Consider the following 18,701-nt stretch of genomic DNA (forward strand, 5'->3'; position numbering starts at 1 on the left):
TAAGAGCTCAGTGTTTTTGTGCAGGTGACATCCTGGGCCGGGCCCTGAAGAACCTGGATGGACTGCTGAAGATGCCGTATGGATGTGGGGAGCAGAACATGGCTCTCCTGGCCCCCAATATCTACATCCTCCAGTACCTGAAAAACACACAGCAGCTGACCCAAGCCATCACGGAAAAAGCTACCAAGTTCCTGACTAGTGGTGAGTGGCTATTTAATACACCATTATTCCATGTATCATATGTAAGAGGTTTTCAGACCATTCACATTACAAGTAGGATATATTACAGGAGTATTTGTATTACTACTGTACGAACTACTGTCAACATATCAGATTTAAATTACTCAGAATAATTTCCTCTTTCAGACTGTGAATCATTGATGCATTAATGTGTAGATAGTGTCTGTTGTTGTGCGAAACTACCTTATGTACTGAGGTTAGATCATATTTGTAAGCTCATAGGTTTTGCATTCAAGTGTTTCACTATTAACTACAGCTGTCACAAAAATGTAGCGAGTGCAGTGGTTGGTCCAATATTTCCCTCTAAAATGCATAAATGAATAAAACTGTAAAAAAAAAAAAAAAAGGACCTAAAGAACCTAAAATCTGTTCTTAATTAAGTAAAGTAATTTAATAATTGTATTTTAAATAAAGTGAGGAGGGGATGAATGAGGGCCAGGGATGGGAGGGGTTGAAGGGTGAGAAAGGCCAGCCACAAAGGGATGAATTGATAGTCAAATGGGGATCAATGATATGCCAGGAGTTGTGGTAATAAGAAGAGTGAGTGAGTGAGACTCTAGGTGAGGGTGTACCTTAATGATACTCAGAAAGTTCAGCATGCCGACATATGCCACACACTGGCTTTTTTGAAGCCTTCAAGATGGCCGTGACTGTAGCTGTGGTAGGCTTGTGATGAGCAGCAGCCGAAGCTTCGATGGGCAGGGATTCCTTTCCTGGATGCAGTGAAAGTGGCCTCAATACAGAAAAAGTTACCAGAGTATAGTTCTGAGAATATTCCTGACCTAGACTGAACCTGACGAAGATGAGGATGGAACCAGGAGCATATCACAACTCCATGATGAAGAGAAGGTCCTGGTGAGAAGCATGCTGGCCTGAGTTTGAATTACACAATTTCTCACAAGTTTGAAAAGGACTCAGTGTGTGTGTGTGTGTATATATATATATATGTGTGTGTATATATATATATATATATATACACATACATATACATATACATATACATATATATATATATATATATATATATATATATATATATATATATATATATGTGTGTGTGTGTGTGTGTGTGTGTGTGTATATATATATATATGTATATATGTATATATATATATATATATATATGTATATATATATATATATATATGTATGTATGCAAGGGATAGTCAACAAGAAGGTGTGCCTTTTTTGTATTAATTTCATCCTTCTCCTCCTCTATCATTTGAAGCTCTTCGGGTTTTTCCTTATTTTCTGCTTGGTTTCTTTCTTTTCTTCTTCATCTCTTTTTCCTCTGCTGCGTCCCATTCTTCAAAACTTCATACCGAGTAAGCTTTGACAGCTATACGCTTTAATGTTGCTACGGTTACAGGTTGGGTAGCGGATGAATTAAGAATGGTGATTAAACTTGAGCTGAAGTACGTGTGCATTAAATGGTTTTGACACACACATGCCAGCCAATCAGAAAAGAGTATTCACCCAGACCATGGTATATACACACAAGCACATATACAGTACTGTGCAAAAGTTTTAGGCACTAAAAGTAAAGTGAGAATGCTTAGAAAAATATTGCTATAAATTGTTTTAATTTATCAATTTACTTCTTACAAAGTTGAGTAAACAGCAGAAACCTAAATGAAATCAATATTTGCTGTGAGCAGCTTTGCCTTCAAAACAGCAGCAGTTCTCCTCGGTACACTTCTACACAGTTTTTCGTAGTAACTTGCAGGTAGGTTGTTGTAACCATCCTGGAGAAAGAATGTTCTTCTGTGGATTTATTATTTAGGCCATCTCAGGTGCTTCTTCATGTAATCCCAGCTTGACTCCATGATTTTGAGATCAGGGCTCTGTGGGGGCCAAACCATACAATCTGTTGCAGGACTCATCATTCTTCTTGTTGCTGAAAATAGGTCTTTATGACTCTAGCTGTATGCTTGGGGTCATTGTCATGTCATGAATAAATTTGGGACCGATCAGACACCTCCCTGATGGTATTGCATAATGGATAAGAATCTAAACATCTAGGGTGCCTAAAACTTTTGCACAGTACTGTGTAGTGTGTGTGTGTATATATATATATGTATATATATATATATATATATATATATATATATATATATATATATACACACATATACATAGATGCAGAAATGGATTACAAAAATTCTGAATTGATGAGTATATACAGTGTTAGATAATGATAAATCACTGGAGAACATATTTTGATGTATAATAAAGGATTAGTAATGGACTTTCAAATAGCTGGTGCAACCCAAAATTGTGCGCAGGAGGTTACACATTTTGGTATATTCTGAAAAAGAAAGGGGAGATATGGTGGTTTACATTTGTACAAGCAGTTTCTTTGGAGGGGAGCATTTTATGATGCTGCAAGTCATGGTCATTGTCTTAACCCCTAAGCTACAGCCCCTCATATGAAAAAAAGTAAAAAACTGTCTATTTCACCAAATTGTTTTAATCATCAGATCATGATCATAATCATGATTTGCATGTTATGATTATGATACAGGCTACCAGAGGCAACTGAACTACAAACACCACAATGGCGCTTACAGCACATTTGGACATGGAGAAGGGAACACTTGGTGAGAAAATGACTGAATCACAGTGATGTCTATCTGTAGACATACACCTGAAAAACAACACATTAACTAAACTTCAACACTGAACTGCAGTGCTATTTAACTGGTATCTGGTCACAATTACATAGTGTATCATGGTGACAGGTGACACATTTACAAAAATCAGGCACACCTCCTTTTATTAAATATCTGACCCCGTTTAACTTATCTACAGGTTGACTGCTTTTGTGCTGAGATCCTTTGCCAAAGCAAAGTCTTTCATCTACATTGACCCAGCAAAGATTGAAGAATCAAAGACTTGGCTGAGGAGACAACAGCTTCAAAATGGCTGTTTCAAACAGTTAGGAAAACTCTTTAACAACAGAATGAAGGTAAGTCATGGAGTTTGTATGAAAATGAAGGTACTGTATTTCATGTCAGCATTTTCAGCCAGCCTATAATATGCTAGTGTATAATATTTTGTGTGTAAACATGAGTGATGCTTCCTCTCTACAGGGTGGTGTATCTGATGAAGTGACTCTCAGTGCTTACATCACTGCTGCCTTCTTGGAGATGAATATTTCAGTTGATGTAAGTACCATATGTGACAACTATCTGTAAGTACCTGTTCGATCAACTCTCCTGTTAAAGTCAACGGAGTCAAACAAATTGCACATAGCAAAAAAAAAAGGAAAACAGAAAACTGCAGCAGACACATGGGTTCAACTCTTGGCAGCAGTGCCCCAGCTTCACCATCAGTTCCAACAAACACAGTTGGCGTGTTCATGGGTAGGAAGCCAGTGAGGGATGATGTCCTTGTCCCTGCACCAGGGACTCCTATTTCGTTGTTGGAATTTATTGTCTTATACTGTACAATTTATACGCTGTAAAGAGACAAAAAGTGAAGTAAATGACAACAGTGTACAAGTTTGAGTACCAATTTTTTTGCACATTTGTCTTACATATATACTGTAAATATCAGTCCTGTGTTCCATCACTTTGCCTCTTTAACCTCATCTTATCAAGTACTGGTTTTGTTCTTGTCTATGATTTTTGAACAACTGGGATAAATGCACACGATTACAACAAATCATCTGCTCTATTTATGTTGAATTACAGTATCAGTCAAAGGTTTAGACGCACCTCTCCATTCAGTATGTCCAAACTTTTGACTGGTGCTGTATTTGTATACAAATAGATTATATTAACATAATAAGTAACAAAGCAATTAAGTTACTTTTTAGGATCTATTGAAATTGAGAGAGTGGATCAAAACATGCATATCACTTTTTTTTTTTTTATCTGTTTCAGCATCCTGTGGTGAATAAGAGCTTGTCTTGCCTCAGGGAATCCACCAGTGACCTCAGCAACACCTACACTACAGCTCTGCTGGCATACGTCTTCACCCTGGCTGGAGACATGGAGACCCGTGCTCAACTTCTGCAGCACCTAGACAAGGTTGCATTACAAGAAGGTAAGTCACAATCCTAAAACAAGTCATTAATACCTGGTTACTGTTGAGATAGCTCACCTTGTGCCTGTCTGTCTGTTTTTTGGGTGGCTGCCTTAAGGAGATTTCCTCCACTGGTCTCAGAGAGCAACAGAATCTTCAGCCTCTCTGTCTGTGGAGATCAGCTCCTACGTGCTGCTGGCCAAACTCAGCACCTCCATTTCTGCTGAAGACCTGGGCTACACCAGCCGTATTGTCAGATGGCTGACAGGCCAGCAAAACCATTATGGAGGCTTCTCCTCTACACAGGTACATCCCAACAAGCTGCAGCTGTAGTTAAAGCAGAGTTGCGCTACAGGTTGACAATTTTACTGTTAACAGTGTGTATGTTGTGGGGACATTTTCCATGATGTTTAAACAGGCTCAAGTTATCTCGTTGTTGAAAAAGCTGACTCTAAACCAATCTCAAATTGGAAACTACAGGCCTGCCCTGCTGCTACCTGTTGTATCTGAGGTTCTAGGGCAGTGGTCACCAACCTTTTTAAGCCCAAAATCCCTGACCTCGGCCTTTGTGAAAGGCAAGATCTACCTACTAAAGCACTGAGCGAAAAAGACAGCCCAGATTGTATTTCCAGCTTGAGGCCTTTTATTTAAGCTAATTGTATTTGAATTACATGAAATGCTTTGGTCCAACTTTCAAACTGATGCAACCAAGAATACACTGTAACTAGCATATCAAACAGGCCATAGCTATCTTGCTTCAACAATTTTACATACATAACATCTTCAATTCTAAGTTTCATTGTTTAATTTCATTCCAACACAAAAATAAAGGCATGTGGCCTATTTTCCATTTGTATGAGGAAGGAAAAAAATTCTCAGTCGGTGCAATTAAGCTAAATTCAGTTCTATATTCCCATCTTACACAGCATCACTTTTCACAATGCCATCAGAGGGCAAAACTGTTGCAGTCATGGCTGAATACTGTCTGTGAGTGTTTTGTAGTTAGGCTTATAGCTACAGACAGCCAGTCTGAGACAGTCTGTGAGGTGTCTGTCAGGAAGGCGGCTCCTGTACTTTGATACGATTATTTTCTTCTGTGAAAATACCATTTCACAGAGGTAAGTAGGTACTCACTCTTAAGCTGAAATTATAGTTGGCAAGTCCACGTGGGTCCGCTATGGTCCGTGTGATCAGATGGTGTGTGCATGGGCTCTGTGTGGACATCCGCATACCTGCAATTTGTTGTGTCCGTGTGGTCACAACGCTGTGTTCCTGTAGACGGCGATCTCCTACGCATGTGTGGAACGTGGACCCCAGAAGGTAGTATAAACACATCAACTAAGTGTACGAGCAGTGAGGTGAGGAAACTTCTCTCTGCTGACAAGTCTCCTAAAGTCACTGTCCCTTGATCTGGCTTTCAGCTCTATGTCATTTTTCAAATCAACCATTTCCATGTCAGCTCCACTTGGCAAAGCAAATACTTTGGCTGTCACTTGTTCTATATCAATGGGCAGGAATGGGTTTGAGATGAATGCAGCAATATCTTCCATGACACCTAACTCTCCAAAATGTTGATTGAACTCTGTTGCCACTTTGTCCAGGTGAGCACCGTACTGCTCAGGGTGAAAAGCACTGTTTGTCGTTAGGTCTGTCAGAAACCCCAGGTCCAGTAGCCACGCATCATCTGGCAGTTCCTCGTGCTCCTCTTTCCTTGTTGACAGAAAAGTCTATCTCAGGCAGCAAGTCGACAAATTGCTGCAGCACTTTGCCGCAACTCAACCACTGGACATCAGCATGGAGAAGTAGGTCTCTTTAAGTCTCTTTAAGTGGCCATCCAAGCTTGAGCTCATCCGACCTGCTGCCAAATCTTCTGGTGCTGGCTGCCCTACCTGCCCCCCAGGTTCATCGCTAACCTCCAGAGTGGCCCGGCTTTGTTGCTCCACCTCCAGAGCAGCAACTTCACCCGTCTGTCCTACCCCCTGGTTGCCCTCCAGAGCAATACTGACCTCCAGATCTGTTATGTCTTTCAGCCCAGCCCCCAGCCCGCCTGCCTGAGGTCTCATGCTCCGCCCTTGTTCTGCCCCAGGACATTTGCATTTGAATCCCTCCTCTGTGCCCCTTCCACCCACCCTGCTCGGTGTTCCCGATCGGCTCGGTGGGATGTCTGGAATCTGTCCCTTGAGGAGCGGTGGGGAAGGTGGCACTGTTATGGTTCTGTTCGCAGTTTGAAAGTTTCCCTAGCTGCCATTCTCCACCGGTCCTCCAGAGGCCTTCAGACTTTTCTCCCTTTTTGTCTGGACTGGACTGAGTGGAAGAAAGCTGATTTGAGTTGTGTCTTTAAAAGACTATCATGCATGATGTTTATTTGGGTTGCCTATATTGGTTGGTTTGTCTTTGTTTTCACTCCGGTCTGAACTCGCACAGCATATACTCTGTCTCAGTGATAAAGAGGATTGTGTGTGTTTTGAACGTGCTCTGGGTTACAAAGTGTTTGTGATAACTGCATTTGCCATTTGTGTTTCTTTGTGTAGTGCTTGAGCTTGGTATTGTTTTTTCCTCTGAGTCCAGAGTTTTTCTTAGTTTAATCTCTGTATTGCTTTGGTTTTATTCTTGTCAGCTGGTAGCCTCTTGTGTTCCTCATGTGTTCCTGTAGCCCTGCCCAGCCTGCTTTTCAGTCATGTCATGTTCCCTCCTTATTCTGGTCCCTGTTCACCCCAGCTGTGCCTTATTTTGTGATTAGTAAATGGTAAATGGACTGCACTTATATAACACCTTTCTAGTCTTTGACCACTCAAAGCACTTTTACACTTGTGTATTTATTTTTCTATTATTTTTGGGAGCTTAAGGGAAAGTCTCAAAGATATACCAGTCAATCACAATCAACGGGTTGGCAACCATTGTTCTAGCGTGTGCAGTTTTCATCCAAGTCGTAATCTACTTAATTTAAACCAGCCTGGTTTCAAGAGTGACCTTTCCACTGCAGTGATACCCTGTCATCAGTTCTCATCTTGCTGGATCTCTCAGTAGCCTTTGACATGGTGGCTCGCGCTCTCCAACAAAGTTTGCAAGAAATCTGGGCATCGTGATTGATGACCAACTATCAATCAATGAGCATGTTGCATCAGTCACTCGAACAGTTCTTGTGGCATTTGTGTCAGGTAAAACATGAAGCTGGATGTTGCAGCATTTATTCTCAAAGGCTCCTTCTTGAGCTACTGTAGCTTGGATTGTACCTCATTTGTCTGTCCCTTTGGACAAAAGCTTGTTAGCATGCTAACATTTGTCAAATGTGTGGATTGAAGTAAGAGTTTATCCTACTATGTAATGTCCAAACAAAAGCCTGCATCCAAACGGTGATTTCTGTTGTGTGTTGGGAGGTGTAAGCTGAAACAATGCTGATAGTGGGCTAATAGGTTCTCCATTGTGAGTTTGGGTAGCCCTGATAAGCAACTGTGATGGCTCATCATTTCCTGTAACACTGACATTTCATTCACTGAGCGGCTCATCTGTTACATACACTCATTGGTTACATAAAGGAAAATAGAAACTAACCTGATGTTAGCCAATCTTTGAAGCAACTGTGTGCACAGAATGAAAAAAAACATCATGCACTCTGACCATCCATTAAAGTTAATACAAACCATGTAAAGGTGGCAGCACTATGGTACTAACCAGCAAGTACAATGTTATCATTACTGCTAGAACTGATGGTGAGAACTGCAAAAATAAAACCTGTTATAAACTGTAATTTTCCTTTTAAATACATGGTTTTAAGAGGTAAGACAATAAAGCCCAGAGCTACAGTAGCTACTTTAACTGTCTCACTGAGTTGGATATATTAAAGATTTTTTTCATTTCCATGGATACAGCTGCTGCAACGAAAAATAAGAATGTGAGAACGACAAAAGTATTGAAAAAAATTATTCGGTGCAGTGGTTCTCTATAGATGATCAATATATAACCATTAAATGTGAGGCACTGAAAATGAAAAGTGTTGTAGGTGGTAAATGCATTTTACATGTGTAAATATTTGCTGTAGTTGAATTCCAACTTTTCTGTACGTGTGTTGTAGGACACAGTGGTGGCTCTTCAGGCTCTGGCTCTCTACTCCACTGTGGTGTTCAGTCCAGAGGGTTCAAGCACAGTGACAGTCCAATCACCCAGTGGCCAGCTGACATTTGATGTGAACCAGAGCAACAAACTGCTCTACCAGGAGAAGATACTGCAGGACGAGGCAGGAAAGTACAGTCTGGAGGTGAAGGGAACTGCATGTGCGTCAATGCAGGTCAGTGGATCTTGTGGCTCTTAACTGTCTTCCTCTGTATGCACACATACTGTATAACACTACACCACTACTGGTGCTCTTAGGCTCTCAAATTAAAAATTTATGAATATTAAAATCATCCTGTTGTACTCCTTGTCAGATTTCTCTTCATTATAACATCCCAACTCCTGCTGATGTCACCACTCTCAGTGTCGAGGTCAAACCAGAGGCTGACTGCCAATCTCTGAGACCTAAACTCACTCTGAAGCTTAAGTCCCTGTGAGTAATGTGCAGCAACTAGATCTACCTTACAGCCATTATAGAATACTGAAAATCTTGACATGTTGTTGTAGCTTATTCAAAACATGGAAAAGTGCAGCTGTTTGTAACATCACATTTTTTATGGTTCCATGGTTACAGATATAGTGGGAAAGAGCCCACTACAAACATGGTAATGCTGGATATCAAAATGCTCTCTGGATTTGTCCCAGATCCAGAATCTTTGAGGAAGGTAACTTAATACAGTAATTTTAACCTGTAACATTTGTGTCAGTTGTCGATGTCATGGTAACCCAGCTGAATATCATGTTCTCGCAGCTCAAAGGTGACCTGCGTGTGGATCGTGTTGAAGAAAAGGAAGATCATGTTCTCATGTACTTAAAGGAGGTGAAACTAACTCGCAGTGGTTAAATACAGGACAATGCTCTCAAGATTTGTTACTGATTGTGTTTTTTCTTCCAACAGTTGCGGAAGGACAAACGCATCAACCACATCTTAAAGCTCGTACAGGAGCTCCCAGTGCAGAACCTGAAGCCAGCTGTGGTTAAGATCTATGACTACTACCAGCCAAGTAAATCACATACTCAGTCCTTCCATCCACTCATTATCTATACACACTTATTCTTTGCAGGGTTGCATGAGAATATTGTGTTACACCCAGTCTCTTACAGGACTGACACATATAGACAAGGTGGAAGTTTTGATAGCATTTTATAAAATCTGGCAAGGAGAGGCAAAAGATTCTGTGAGAAATTCATCAGCCTCTTAACTTAGAGGATCTGAATATTTTCACAACCTGGAACCAGATCCAAACCCTAATAGACATACAACCATTGACACTCAAATTCAAGCAATTTAGATGATCTGTTTCACCTAACCTGCATATTTTTGGACTATGGGAGGAAACTGGAGCGCAGGGGAATGCCCAAACAGACAGCTGATTCAGATGTCTGTCTGAATGTGGTGACTCTTCACAGGCTCCAGTCTATCATGATATAGGTTTGAACTCAGGGCCGTCATGCAGTGAGGAAACAGTGCTGACAACTGCACCACACTCCAGCCCTCAGTCCTTCCATACACATCTAAACCCATTTACAGAGAGAACAGCACACACTGACATACTCTGCCCCGTGTTAGAGCTGTACAATTATCACAACTACAAATTCAACTTTCCAAGTTTTGTCTGACATACACTGGGATTGAACCCAACCCCTAAATGCCCTGAGCATGAAGTAATTTCATGTTTGGGAGTTATAGGAGCTTTCACTGTTATTTGTTTGAACTGTTTTGTCTAATTCTACATTCTTTTCTCAGGTGACCAGGCTGAGACAGAATACATCTACCCCTGTGCTGCAGGTAACAATCTCTAACCTAATCTAGCTCATGAGAGGCACCACAAAGTAAAATTCATGCGTTGCTCAAGAACCCTTGTTTAAAATGGTACACTTTCTTATAATGTTATTATCTTGATTTTTAAAAAAAATTTAATTACTTTTATTAAAAGTTATTTCTCAGGAAGATGTAGAACATTTTTTTAAATCAATCAATAAGATGTAAACAACACATCATGATTTAACTATAGTATTAAAGTGAATGTGTCAATTCAGTAACCAAATGAAGCAAAGAAAGCTACTGGAAAATGCAGATCGTGTGTATTTTGAGGAAGTAATCACATTTCTTCTTTGATTTGCAGCTTAAAGAGTGAAGTGTGGTCACCCATCTCAAGCCCCAGACTCTTACTGATAAAATCATTTTAATAAAGCTACACTACATGTAATTTCAGTCCATGTCTTGTATACATGTAAAGACTGTGTGTGTGTGTGTGTGGGGGGGGGGGGGGGTTGAATAGTTGTGTGTTCACCTTATAGGACCAGTGTGTAGGATTTAGTGGCATCTAGTGTCAACTGAATACCCCTCCCCTCACCCTCCCCTTCCAAGCATGTAGGAGAACCTATGGTGGCCGCAAAACTTGCTAGATAGGTGCTGGTAGCCTTCCTGGAGTCTCTGGGTGGGGTCTTGGAGAGGGAGTCATCTGGGGATATGATAGTTCTAAGGGACATTGACACTAATGTGGTTATTAGAGAACCTACCAGGAGGCCAACATAACTGCAGCTTCTGTGATTGGAAGAGCAGGGTGTGGGAGGAGTTTGGGAATGCCATGGAGAGGGACTAATGGTCAGGCTCAAAGTGGTTTTGGCACTCTGAGGCAAGGCTGAGGCTGTTTTGAGAAAGGCAGAAGAACTGTTCACCCTAACTGTGGATATCATTGGATGTTGGAAAGAAGTCCTGAACCTGACTGACACGCCCTCAATAATGGAGATGGAAGTGGAAGTCCTGAAGGAAGCCATGTCCATGTCTGTTGCAGATTCCACTGAGGTTGTCAAAAATCTGCAGTGACATGGTGACATGGATGGATGAGATTCTCCTTGAAATGCTGAAGCCTCTGGACATTGTTGGGCTATCTTGGTTGATACACCTCCTACATATCATGTGGGTTGTGGTTCGTATTCTCAGAAAAGGGGACCACAGGGTCTGCTTTTAAGGTTTCACATTACTCAGCCTCTTTGGGAAATCTTATGCCAGAGAGCTGGAAAGGTGACTCTGGCCGATTGTGTGGAATCTCAGATGCAGGAGGAGCAATGATGATTCCATCTTGGTTTTGGAATAGCCGTTTATTCTTACAAGAATGCTGGAGGTGTCGTGGGAGTTTGCCCATCTGGTCTACACATGTTTTTGGACTTGGAGAAGTCTTATGATACTTGTGTGTGCATATTCTCAGTGGATGTTGGGCTCTGCCAGGTTTATGGCTTGTCACCAGATTTTTTGCAATTTTCAGGACAGAATCTCTACACGGAGCCAAGATGTGGAGATTGTACAGTATGGTGGCATCAGGATTGCGTCTGAGCTTTTTGCTGATGATGTGGTTCTGCTAGCATCATCAGACTGTGTCATCCAGTGTGTACCAGAGCAGTTTGCTCCAGAATTTAAAGCAACAAGGATGATAGTCAGCACCTTATAGTCTAAGGCCATGGTATAGTTGATCACTCCCTTTAGGTAGGGAATGAATCATTGCCACAAGTGAAGTATCTTTAAGTCTTGTTCAAGAGTTAGGGTAAGATGGATAGACAGTTGGATTGGTGCCGCATAAGTGCCATAAGGAGCCATTTGAGGTAGTTCAGGCGTCTGGTTCCTTCTGGACACCTCTGATGAGGTATTTCAAGAATGTCTTAGTGGGAGGAGATAATATAATGTTTTCACTCAACATGAATAAACTGAAACATTTTGTAGAATTAGATCAGTGTTTATTGGATCATCAGATACTTTACATCGCTGTACAGTACAGTTAAGCTGTAAGTCCCCGCGCAACAAAATAACAAAGGAATAAACAAACAAACAAACAAAAAACAAACAAACAACAGAAAGACTATACATAGAGCACAACCACAATGTGAACATACTTCCAGTTACACTCATGCTCTTTGGTTGGTCTCCAAATGCTCAGTATCCTTGTAATATGCAGTCCAGATGCATACAATTTTTACATGTAAATCAAATACAACATGAAACTTCAGATAGCACCAAACATGATACATGAGTATGTTGTGTCCTTGTGGAATTATTGGATGTAGTGCGGACAATAATGATACACTAATGCATATATTTTGCTTAATTACATTTCTATAATTGTAATATCACATCATGTTAGAGATAATATAGCACAGTATAAAATGATTAAGGCTGAACAATTTTTATTTAAACTAGGATTTTACAGATTTCAGATTATATTATGGAAGTAGAAAAATACCAAATTTTGGAAGGCAATCATGATAAAGCTTAATTTACAACTATCAACATGTTAAAAAACATCTAGCTCAAACAACAATTTGATTTTTCAGGAATTAAATGTTTTGTGGCTTCAAACTGTCACCCCAGTTCAGTCATATGACGACAAAATATGCAACTAGCATAGCTCTAACTAGCTCAAACTTAACTGCTTTCATCCAGTGTACAGTGTAATGATCTGATGATTATTATTGATGATCACTGATGGTCATTCATTTTCAGTCTTTCAGGCACAATACATCCCACTTACTCTCCAGTGCAACAGTTTGTAATCTTTTTTTGGCTGATAGAGCAATGTAAACACTCTGTTTTTCTCAAGGAGGCAGTTTCATGGACCAAAGTTCTAACACCCCAACACTGACCGAGTGGCAGCACACTGTGTAGAATAAACATGCATGTCCACTCTGATAAGTGTTATTTTATCACATCCACCTTGTTCTCAAAACCTTTCTATATATGAAACGTACAGTATGTGCTAAATGTGGCTCAGTCTCTTTGTGGTGTCCTCCACACTGATCTGCATTTGTGCACAAGAGTCCTGATGTTTGAGGTAAAACAGGGATATGTTGATTTATAAGATTACTCTTCACTGCTCTGCACCGTCAGTCGCTGCCCTCCACAGTTGTTGGCAGTAGTACAGATCAGAATTTATGTTCTGTCCTTTTAGCAGCAATGCGTAAAATGAAATGAAGCAAATTCCAACATGAGCGAGGTTGTTGTCTGTGAACAGAAAAGAGACCAGGTCTGGAATGGTATTAGAGAGGGCCTTGAGTTTTGAATACAAGCCAAGCGAAACCTATCGCTTGGACTTCACCTTGTAACGGAGGACAAGGTAGGTGGCCAGACGCAGGATGATGAAGAAAAGCTGTTGGAACTTACACACCTTCCCCGGACACTCCAGCTCTGACCGGTTCATCCCATAGATGGAGAGGATCACCCCTTCAAAGCCATACCTGCGAGAAAAATACAAACAATCAGGCACATTCATAATTGCAAATAGCTCAGTGAATTATCTCTTGATTCTGAGTCAGAATTTAAACAAGACTACAAATCTGAAACTCCACTATCAAAACACAAAACACTTCATCTTAGTCCACAAAGTGAAAGTTTTAAAAATGTAAAGTTTGTCTTGAGTTTGTTTGAGATCAGTAAAATCAGTAGGGTCAATCCTCTTGGATTGTGCTCAGTAAATGTCATGGAAATCTGGTTATTAGCTGAGAGGAGGTATTCTCTTTAAATTAACATTTTAACCTGAAGGTGGGCCTTGAAGAAAGGTCATGGAGTGTATAAATGGAGAGGGCTCTGAAGAACATATGTTTCGTCTCGTGTTCAACTGGAAATTTCGGCCTAATGGTGACAGTACAGGAAAGGTCAGGAGTTCCCCTGAAACATTAGGATTCATCCTCTGGGGACTATGAATACTCAATATATTCAGCAATTAGCTTATAGCCTTTATAGGCCACAATGTTTATCAAGGAGAACATTTTGAAATTGATAATGGTGCTAGACAAAGTGTCTGAGTGTTAAAAATTATTTAGAAATCAATCATTCTGGGGATCATGGGCACTGACATCCAATTTTCACTCCAATGTGTGTTGTATTTGTTTTATATCGCTTTGGGTAAGATTTTTCCAGCTAGATTTGTCCTGGAGAATGCAGATTTTTCAGCCCTAACAGGGTTAGTAATCAGAATTTAGTACAGATGTGCATGACAAAGGACTGCACAGCAGAGCGGCAGCTGGGTGAAAGCAGAGATAATTAGACGGAGTGATGCTCCCTCATATTAAAAATAATGCCATCTGAACTATCAGACTAAAACTGAAACTAACACAGTAGCTTGTATAAGTCTAAAAATTGCTTTCCACCATTGAACATTTGAGTATTTGTTAAATTCAGACACTTTCACAAGGAGAAAAGCCCTGTGCTGCCCTGGTGTTTCTGTCTGTGTCTGCTCTGACACATACACAAAAAGTTTCAGAAAGCAGCATCTTCTATCCCTAATATACTTAAAATCAGTGAGCCATGTTTCCAAAATAAGGTCGGTGTAGGGTAGAAATCTGGTTACTGATCTTCTGCACACATACATGGATTTATGGTATCCAGGTTACTGAAGTGCATGTAAACACACTGACTGACATGAAACCTCCATAAAGATGAAAGTCCTGGATGTGGGATTTCAAAATTGCAACATCCCAGGTTTGAGTTCGACCTTTGTTGCATTGCTCTCTTCCTCATTTCCTGTCATGTTAGTACATCTCACTGCTTACATCCTGAATTCATTTGCTACTTTCAAAACCATTAAAAAAATCTTCTACAGATGCACACAAAGTTCTCATTTCCAGTATGTAACACTGATACGCAATATGTTCCAAAATTAATATGTTAAGCTGCACATTGAACATGGTACTTCTGTATTGGTTTTGAAATTAATTTGATTTTTGAAGTCAGCATATCAAATAGGAAAGGTGAACAACCTGGAAATGTATCATCCAAAATCAATACAACTTTCCTGAACTAATATGCTAACTTAGAGGTTAAGACACCCAATAGTAACTGCAACATCCCTGCTTTGAGTTTGGCCGGGACTTTTGCTGCTTCTCTCTGTCCCTCATTTCATGTTATATCTTTGTCGTCTGTAATCAAGATATACAAATGCCTCTATAAAATATTTTAATACACTAACTTTCAAAACTCATTTAAAAATATTCTACTGTACTGTACTTAAAATGAAAATAGGCATCAAGGGAAGACAAAGAAGCTTACACAGAAACACCAAATGCAAAAAAATCTAAATATTAACCCAACACAAACAACTTGGCCACAGTCCTAAACAAAATAAAGGATGTAAATTGAAAGCACTATGGCTTTAATTATTCCTGCTGTCCATACTGGCTGCCAAAAGATCCCTTCCTAAAGCAATTTCAATGTAAATTATGGCAGACAAAATCCATAGACCTATTATTTTGCAAATACTAATTTCAAAATTCATCAGTCTTATGAGAAAAAGCACTTGACCTTTAGATAGGGGAGTCATTTTTACACAGAATGGGACTGAAAATTTTGTCCCTCATCACTTATATTGAAATCACTTCAGAGAGGGACGTCTCTCTGGGGCCAGTATGGACAGAAGAACAATGACAATGTCTAAAAGCAATTTCAGTGTCCATAAGGACATGTGAATGTTGTTTTGAGACAAACTTGAAGATATGTTAACCTATCCTTTAACACATCACATCAGAGAGAGGGAACCTATGTTAAGCAACTTTCAGGATAAACATAATCAGCCTCATGGTTTCTATTTAACAAGGACTCACAATACTGTTGAGTGCTCCCTTTCAGGTACAGAGGTATCATACCTGATAAATAGTAAATCTGGGCTGAAAAGGTTGAACTTTCTCTAAATATAATAAAGAAAATTCAATTGCATATATGTTTTTTGACTCATCACCTGGACAAGAAGGATGTGCATGTGTTTTGCACACTGATTACACATCATGTCAATGGAATTTACCTTCACCAATCCAATAACAAAGTTCTCTGAAATTGTTTATCATGTGTGTTGATGAGCACAAATTTATAATACTACCACACCAGGAGAGATGGGCGGTGAATAGGCAAAGACATCAGCAAACACTTTAGGTCCTGAAGTTGTTAGCTGAATTGTCCATCTTTCCTTTATCTTTCATCTTTTCCTCTGATGGTGCGAAATGCATTCTGGGATAGGTTCAGCCGCAAAGGATCCATCCATTGGATCCTTCAAATTTTGGAAAAGAAGGCAGCATTTCTTTGAAGGAGCCTTTGAAATGGGACATGCTTGTTGTGCTGCTGTGATGCATTTGTTCTTCAAATGCAGCCTTTGAGGGATGCAGCCCCTGAACAATCTAACTTATTTGGGTGTGTGAACCCTTCTTTGTGCTATGAACTTTGTTTTTTGCTTGAGCATGATGTTCTTTACTTTTACTAAATAATACTTGTCCCCAAACCAGTATATTTCATGATATATAACCGTAATTATAATTAATTTGTAATTTTTTAACTATCTGTCTAAACCATTCACAATGTGGTGTCCCTAAAAAGGGGTAGTGTTTACATGCTTCCCACCAAGGAAGCCAAAGTGTGTGTGTGTGTGTGTGTGTGTGTGTGTGTGTGTGTGTGTGTAATGGGTGAAAAGGGGTGGGGTTGTGTAGCAGAGCAGGTTTAACAAATGTTGACTCTTGGGCTCACCCCAGTCAGTCATGGGTCTTCCTGGGATTCAGATGTGGACATGGACACTGTTTGTCTGCCTGAGCTGGTTGTTTGTGGGTCAAGTGGTCGCAGGACCGTAAGTTTACTTGTACAGTCTGAACATTTAAAATCATGTAGTCTATTGTGTACATTTGTAGTAACTTGTTACAGCATAATCTTTTGGGTTGGAGTTTCAGTAAGGTATCTACTGTATGTGTGTATGTTTCTGTGGCTGTAGGCAGTACATGGTAACCATTCCTGCAGTTGTCGAAGCTGGAGCTGAGACCAAATTCTGTGCGAGTCTCGTGCAGCCCAATGAGATTCTGGTCATGACCGTCACTCTGATGTCCAAAAACAAGAACACAGCCCTCCTTGAGAAGACATCTGGCACAGAGTTTCACACCTGCGTTCAGTTTCAGGTCACCTCCCAAGACAGGCTTTGATTCATTTGATCATTTATTTCACGAAAGAATGTTTTTAATATTTGAAACTTAAATATTTGTCCAGTATTTTTACCATTGATATTTAGCCTCAAATTACATTAAAATGTTTTACTCCTGATTTACAAAAAATATTCAGATTAAGCAAAAATGAATATAATGAGGCCTTTGATTTATTATTTTTGTGAGTTAATGATTAATTTAGCTGGTCTCTATATTTCTGTCACAGGCTCCTTTAGTACAGAAAAATGAGGTGCAGATATTGGAGGTGGAGGTACAAGGTGACACATTTTACTCAAAAGAAGTCAGGAAAGTCATGATCAAAGTCTATCAACCAATGACATTCGTCCAAACAGATAAACCAATCTACCTCCCTGGACAAACAGGTAACTTTGAACAGATAATGTGGGATGTATCATACAAGTCTTTATCAAACAAAGCTTCTATATTCTTGATAGCGTATGTTGTCTTTCCTGGCAGAAGTACAATATCCATGGTGTGTGTATATAGTCTCCCAGCCTTTAGCCTAGTGCATGCAGGTATTGGCTTCAGGCCCCCTTTGAAACTTAACTGGAATAACAAAAGAAAAAGTAAGAGTTGAACTGCTGTTAAACAGATAAGACAACTACAGTACTTCACTAAACTGAGATCCTAGATGTTGATCACATTGATTTTGATAAATATAGTTCCAAGTTAATATATGCAAGACAGAGCAGCATGAATAATGAAAAGCTATTAGTAACTTTTGTCTCACTCTAATTTTGTCACATTTGAAACTTTGACAATTATATCATGTCTGCCTGGATAAAAGAAATACATTTCAGCAGCCTGTTATGGAGTTAAACACTGAAGATGAGTTGTGAAGGCTTTGTGTAATCTCTTTGCATTTCTCTCAGTACATTTCAGAGTCATTACCCTGGACACCATGTTTAGACCTGCCAATCAGCTGGTGAGTGTCTGTCACAACCTCATTAAAAACAGTTCAGGTACTACTGAATGATAATGGTGCAAGTTTTAATTTGTATCCCAGTGAAAACCATTAATCACTTCAGCTAGTGCAGTGGAACTGAACAGAAGTTACCTACCAAAGTGAAAAGATGGTAGTGCTCTTTTACCTGGGATATGTGTTTAATCAGTCTGTGTAAATAGCTCAGTGTTAGAGCTGCTGTTGAGTCTCTGATTCAATAGTACAACCAGGGCCCTCTTAGGTAAACTTGCATGTAATGAGCTGAAGGTCTCCAAATAGGACACTTGTTTCAAATGTTGCAACATTTAGCAGCAGAGAATCAAATTTGAACCTGCGAAACATCCTTGTATTTGTTATTTACAAAACAAAATTGAACTGCATTAACATAAAAAGAGTTAAGTGTGAGATACAAGTA

The 18,701-nt window shown here is 39.8% G+C and overlaps 2 protein-coding genes across 2 annotated transcripts in view; both read left to right on the forward strand.

The window, feature by feature from the left end:
* Window positions 1-10,594, forward strand: part of LOC121898454 (alpha-2-macroglobulin-like) — a 48,642-nt gene extending 38,048 nt beyond the window's left edge. Inside the window, exons 24-36 of the mRNA XM_042413540.1 lie at window positions 25-201; window positions 2,765-2,840; window positions 3,052-3,208; window positions 3,333-3,407; window positions 4,128-4,290; window positions 4,388-4,575; window positions 8,342-8,554; window positions 8,694-8,812; window positions 8,954-9,044; window positions 9,131-9,199; window positions 9,278-9,383; window positions 10,127-10,168; window positions 10,506-10,594. Of these exons, the coding sequence (XP_042269474.1) occupies window positions 25-201; window positions 2,765-2,840; window positions 3,052-3,208; window positions 3,333-3,407; window positions 4,128-4,290; window positions 4,388-4,575; window positions 8,342-8,554; window positions 8,694-8,812; window positions 8,954-9,044; window positions 9,131-9,199; window positions 9,278-9,383; window positions 10,127-10,168; window positions 10,506-10,510 (1,481 nt within the window). The 3' untranslated portion in view covers window positions 10,511-10,594. The remainder of the gene's footprint in view (window positions 1-24; window positions 202-2,764; window positions 2,841-3,051; window positions 3,209-3,332; window positions 3,408-4,127; window positions 4,291-4,387; window positions 4,576-8,341; window positions 8,555-8,693; window positions 8,813-8,953; window positions 9,045-9,130; window positions 9,200-9,277; window positions 9,384-10,126; window positions 10,169-10,505) is intronic.
* Window positions 10,595-17,620: 7,026 nt separating this feature from the next.
* The window catches only part of LOC121898455 (alpha-2-macroglobulin-like), a 38,656-nt gene continuing 37,575 nt past the window's right edge, over window positions 17,621-18,701 (forward strand). The window contains exons 1-2 of the mRNA XM_042413541.1: window positions 17,621-17,705; window positions 18,216-18,268. Coding sequence (XP_042269475.1) covers window positions 17,636-17,705; window positions 18,216-18,268 — 123 coding nt within the window. The 5' untranslated portion in view covers window positions 17,621-17,635. The remainder of the gene's footprint in view (window positions 17,706-18,215; window positions 18,269-18,701) is intronic.

This window comes from Thunnus maccoyii, chromosome 6 (assembly GCF_910596095.1).
Source record: "Thunnus maccoyii chromosome 6, fThuMac1.1, whole genome shotgun sequence".
NCBI classification, from domain to species: Eukaryota; Metazoa; Chordata; class Actinopteri; order Scombriformes; family Scombridae; genus Thunnus; species Thunnus maccoyii.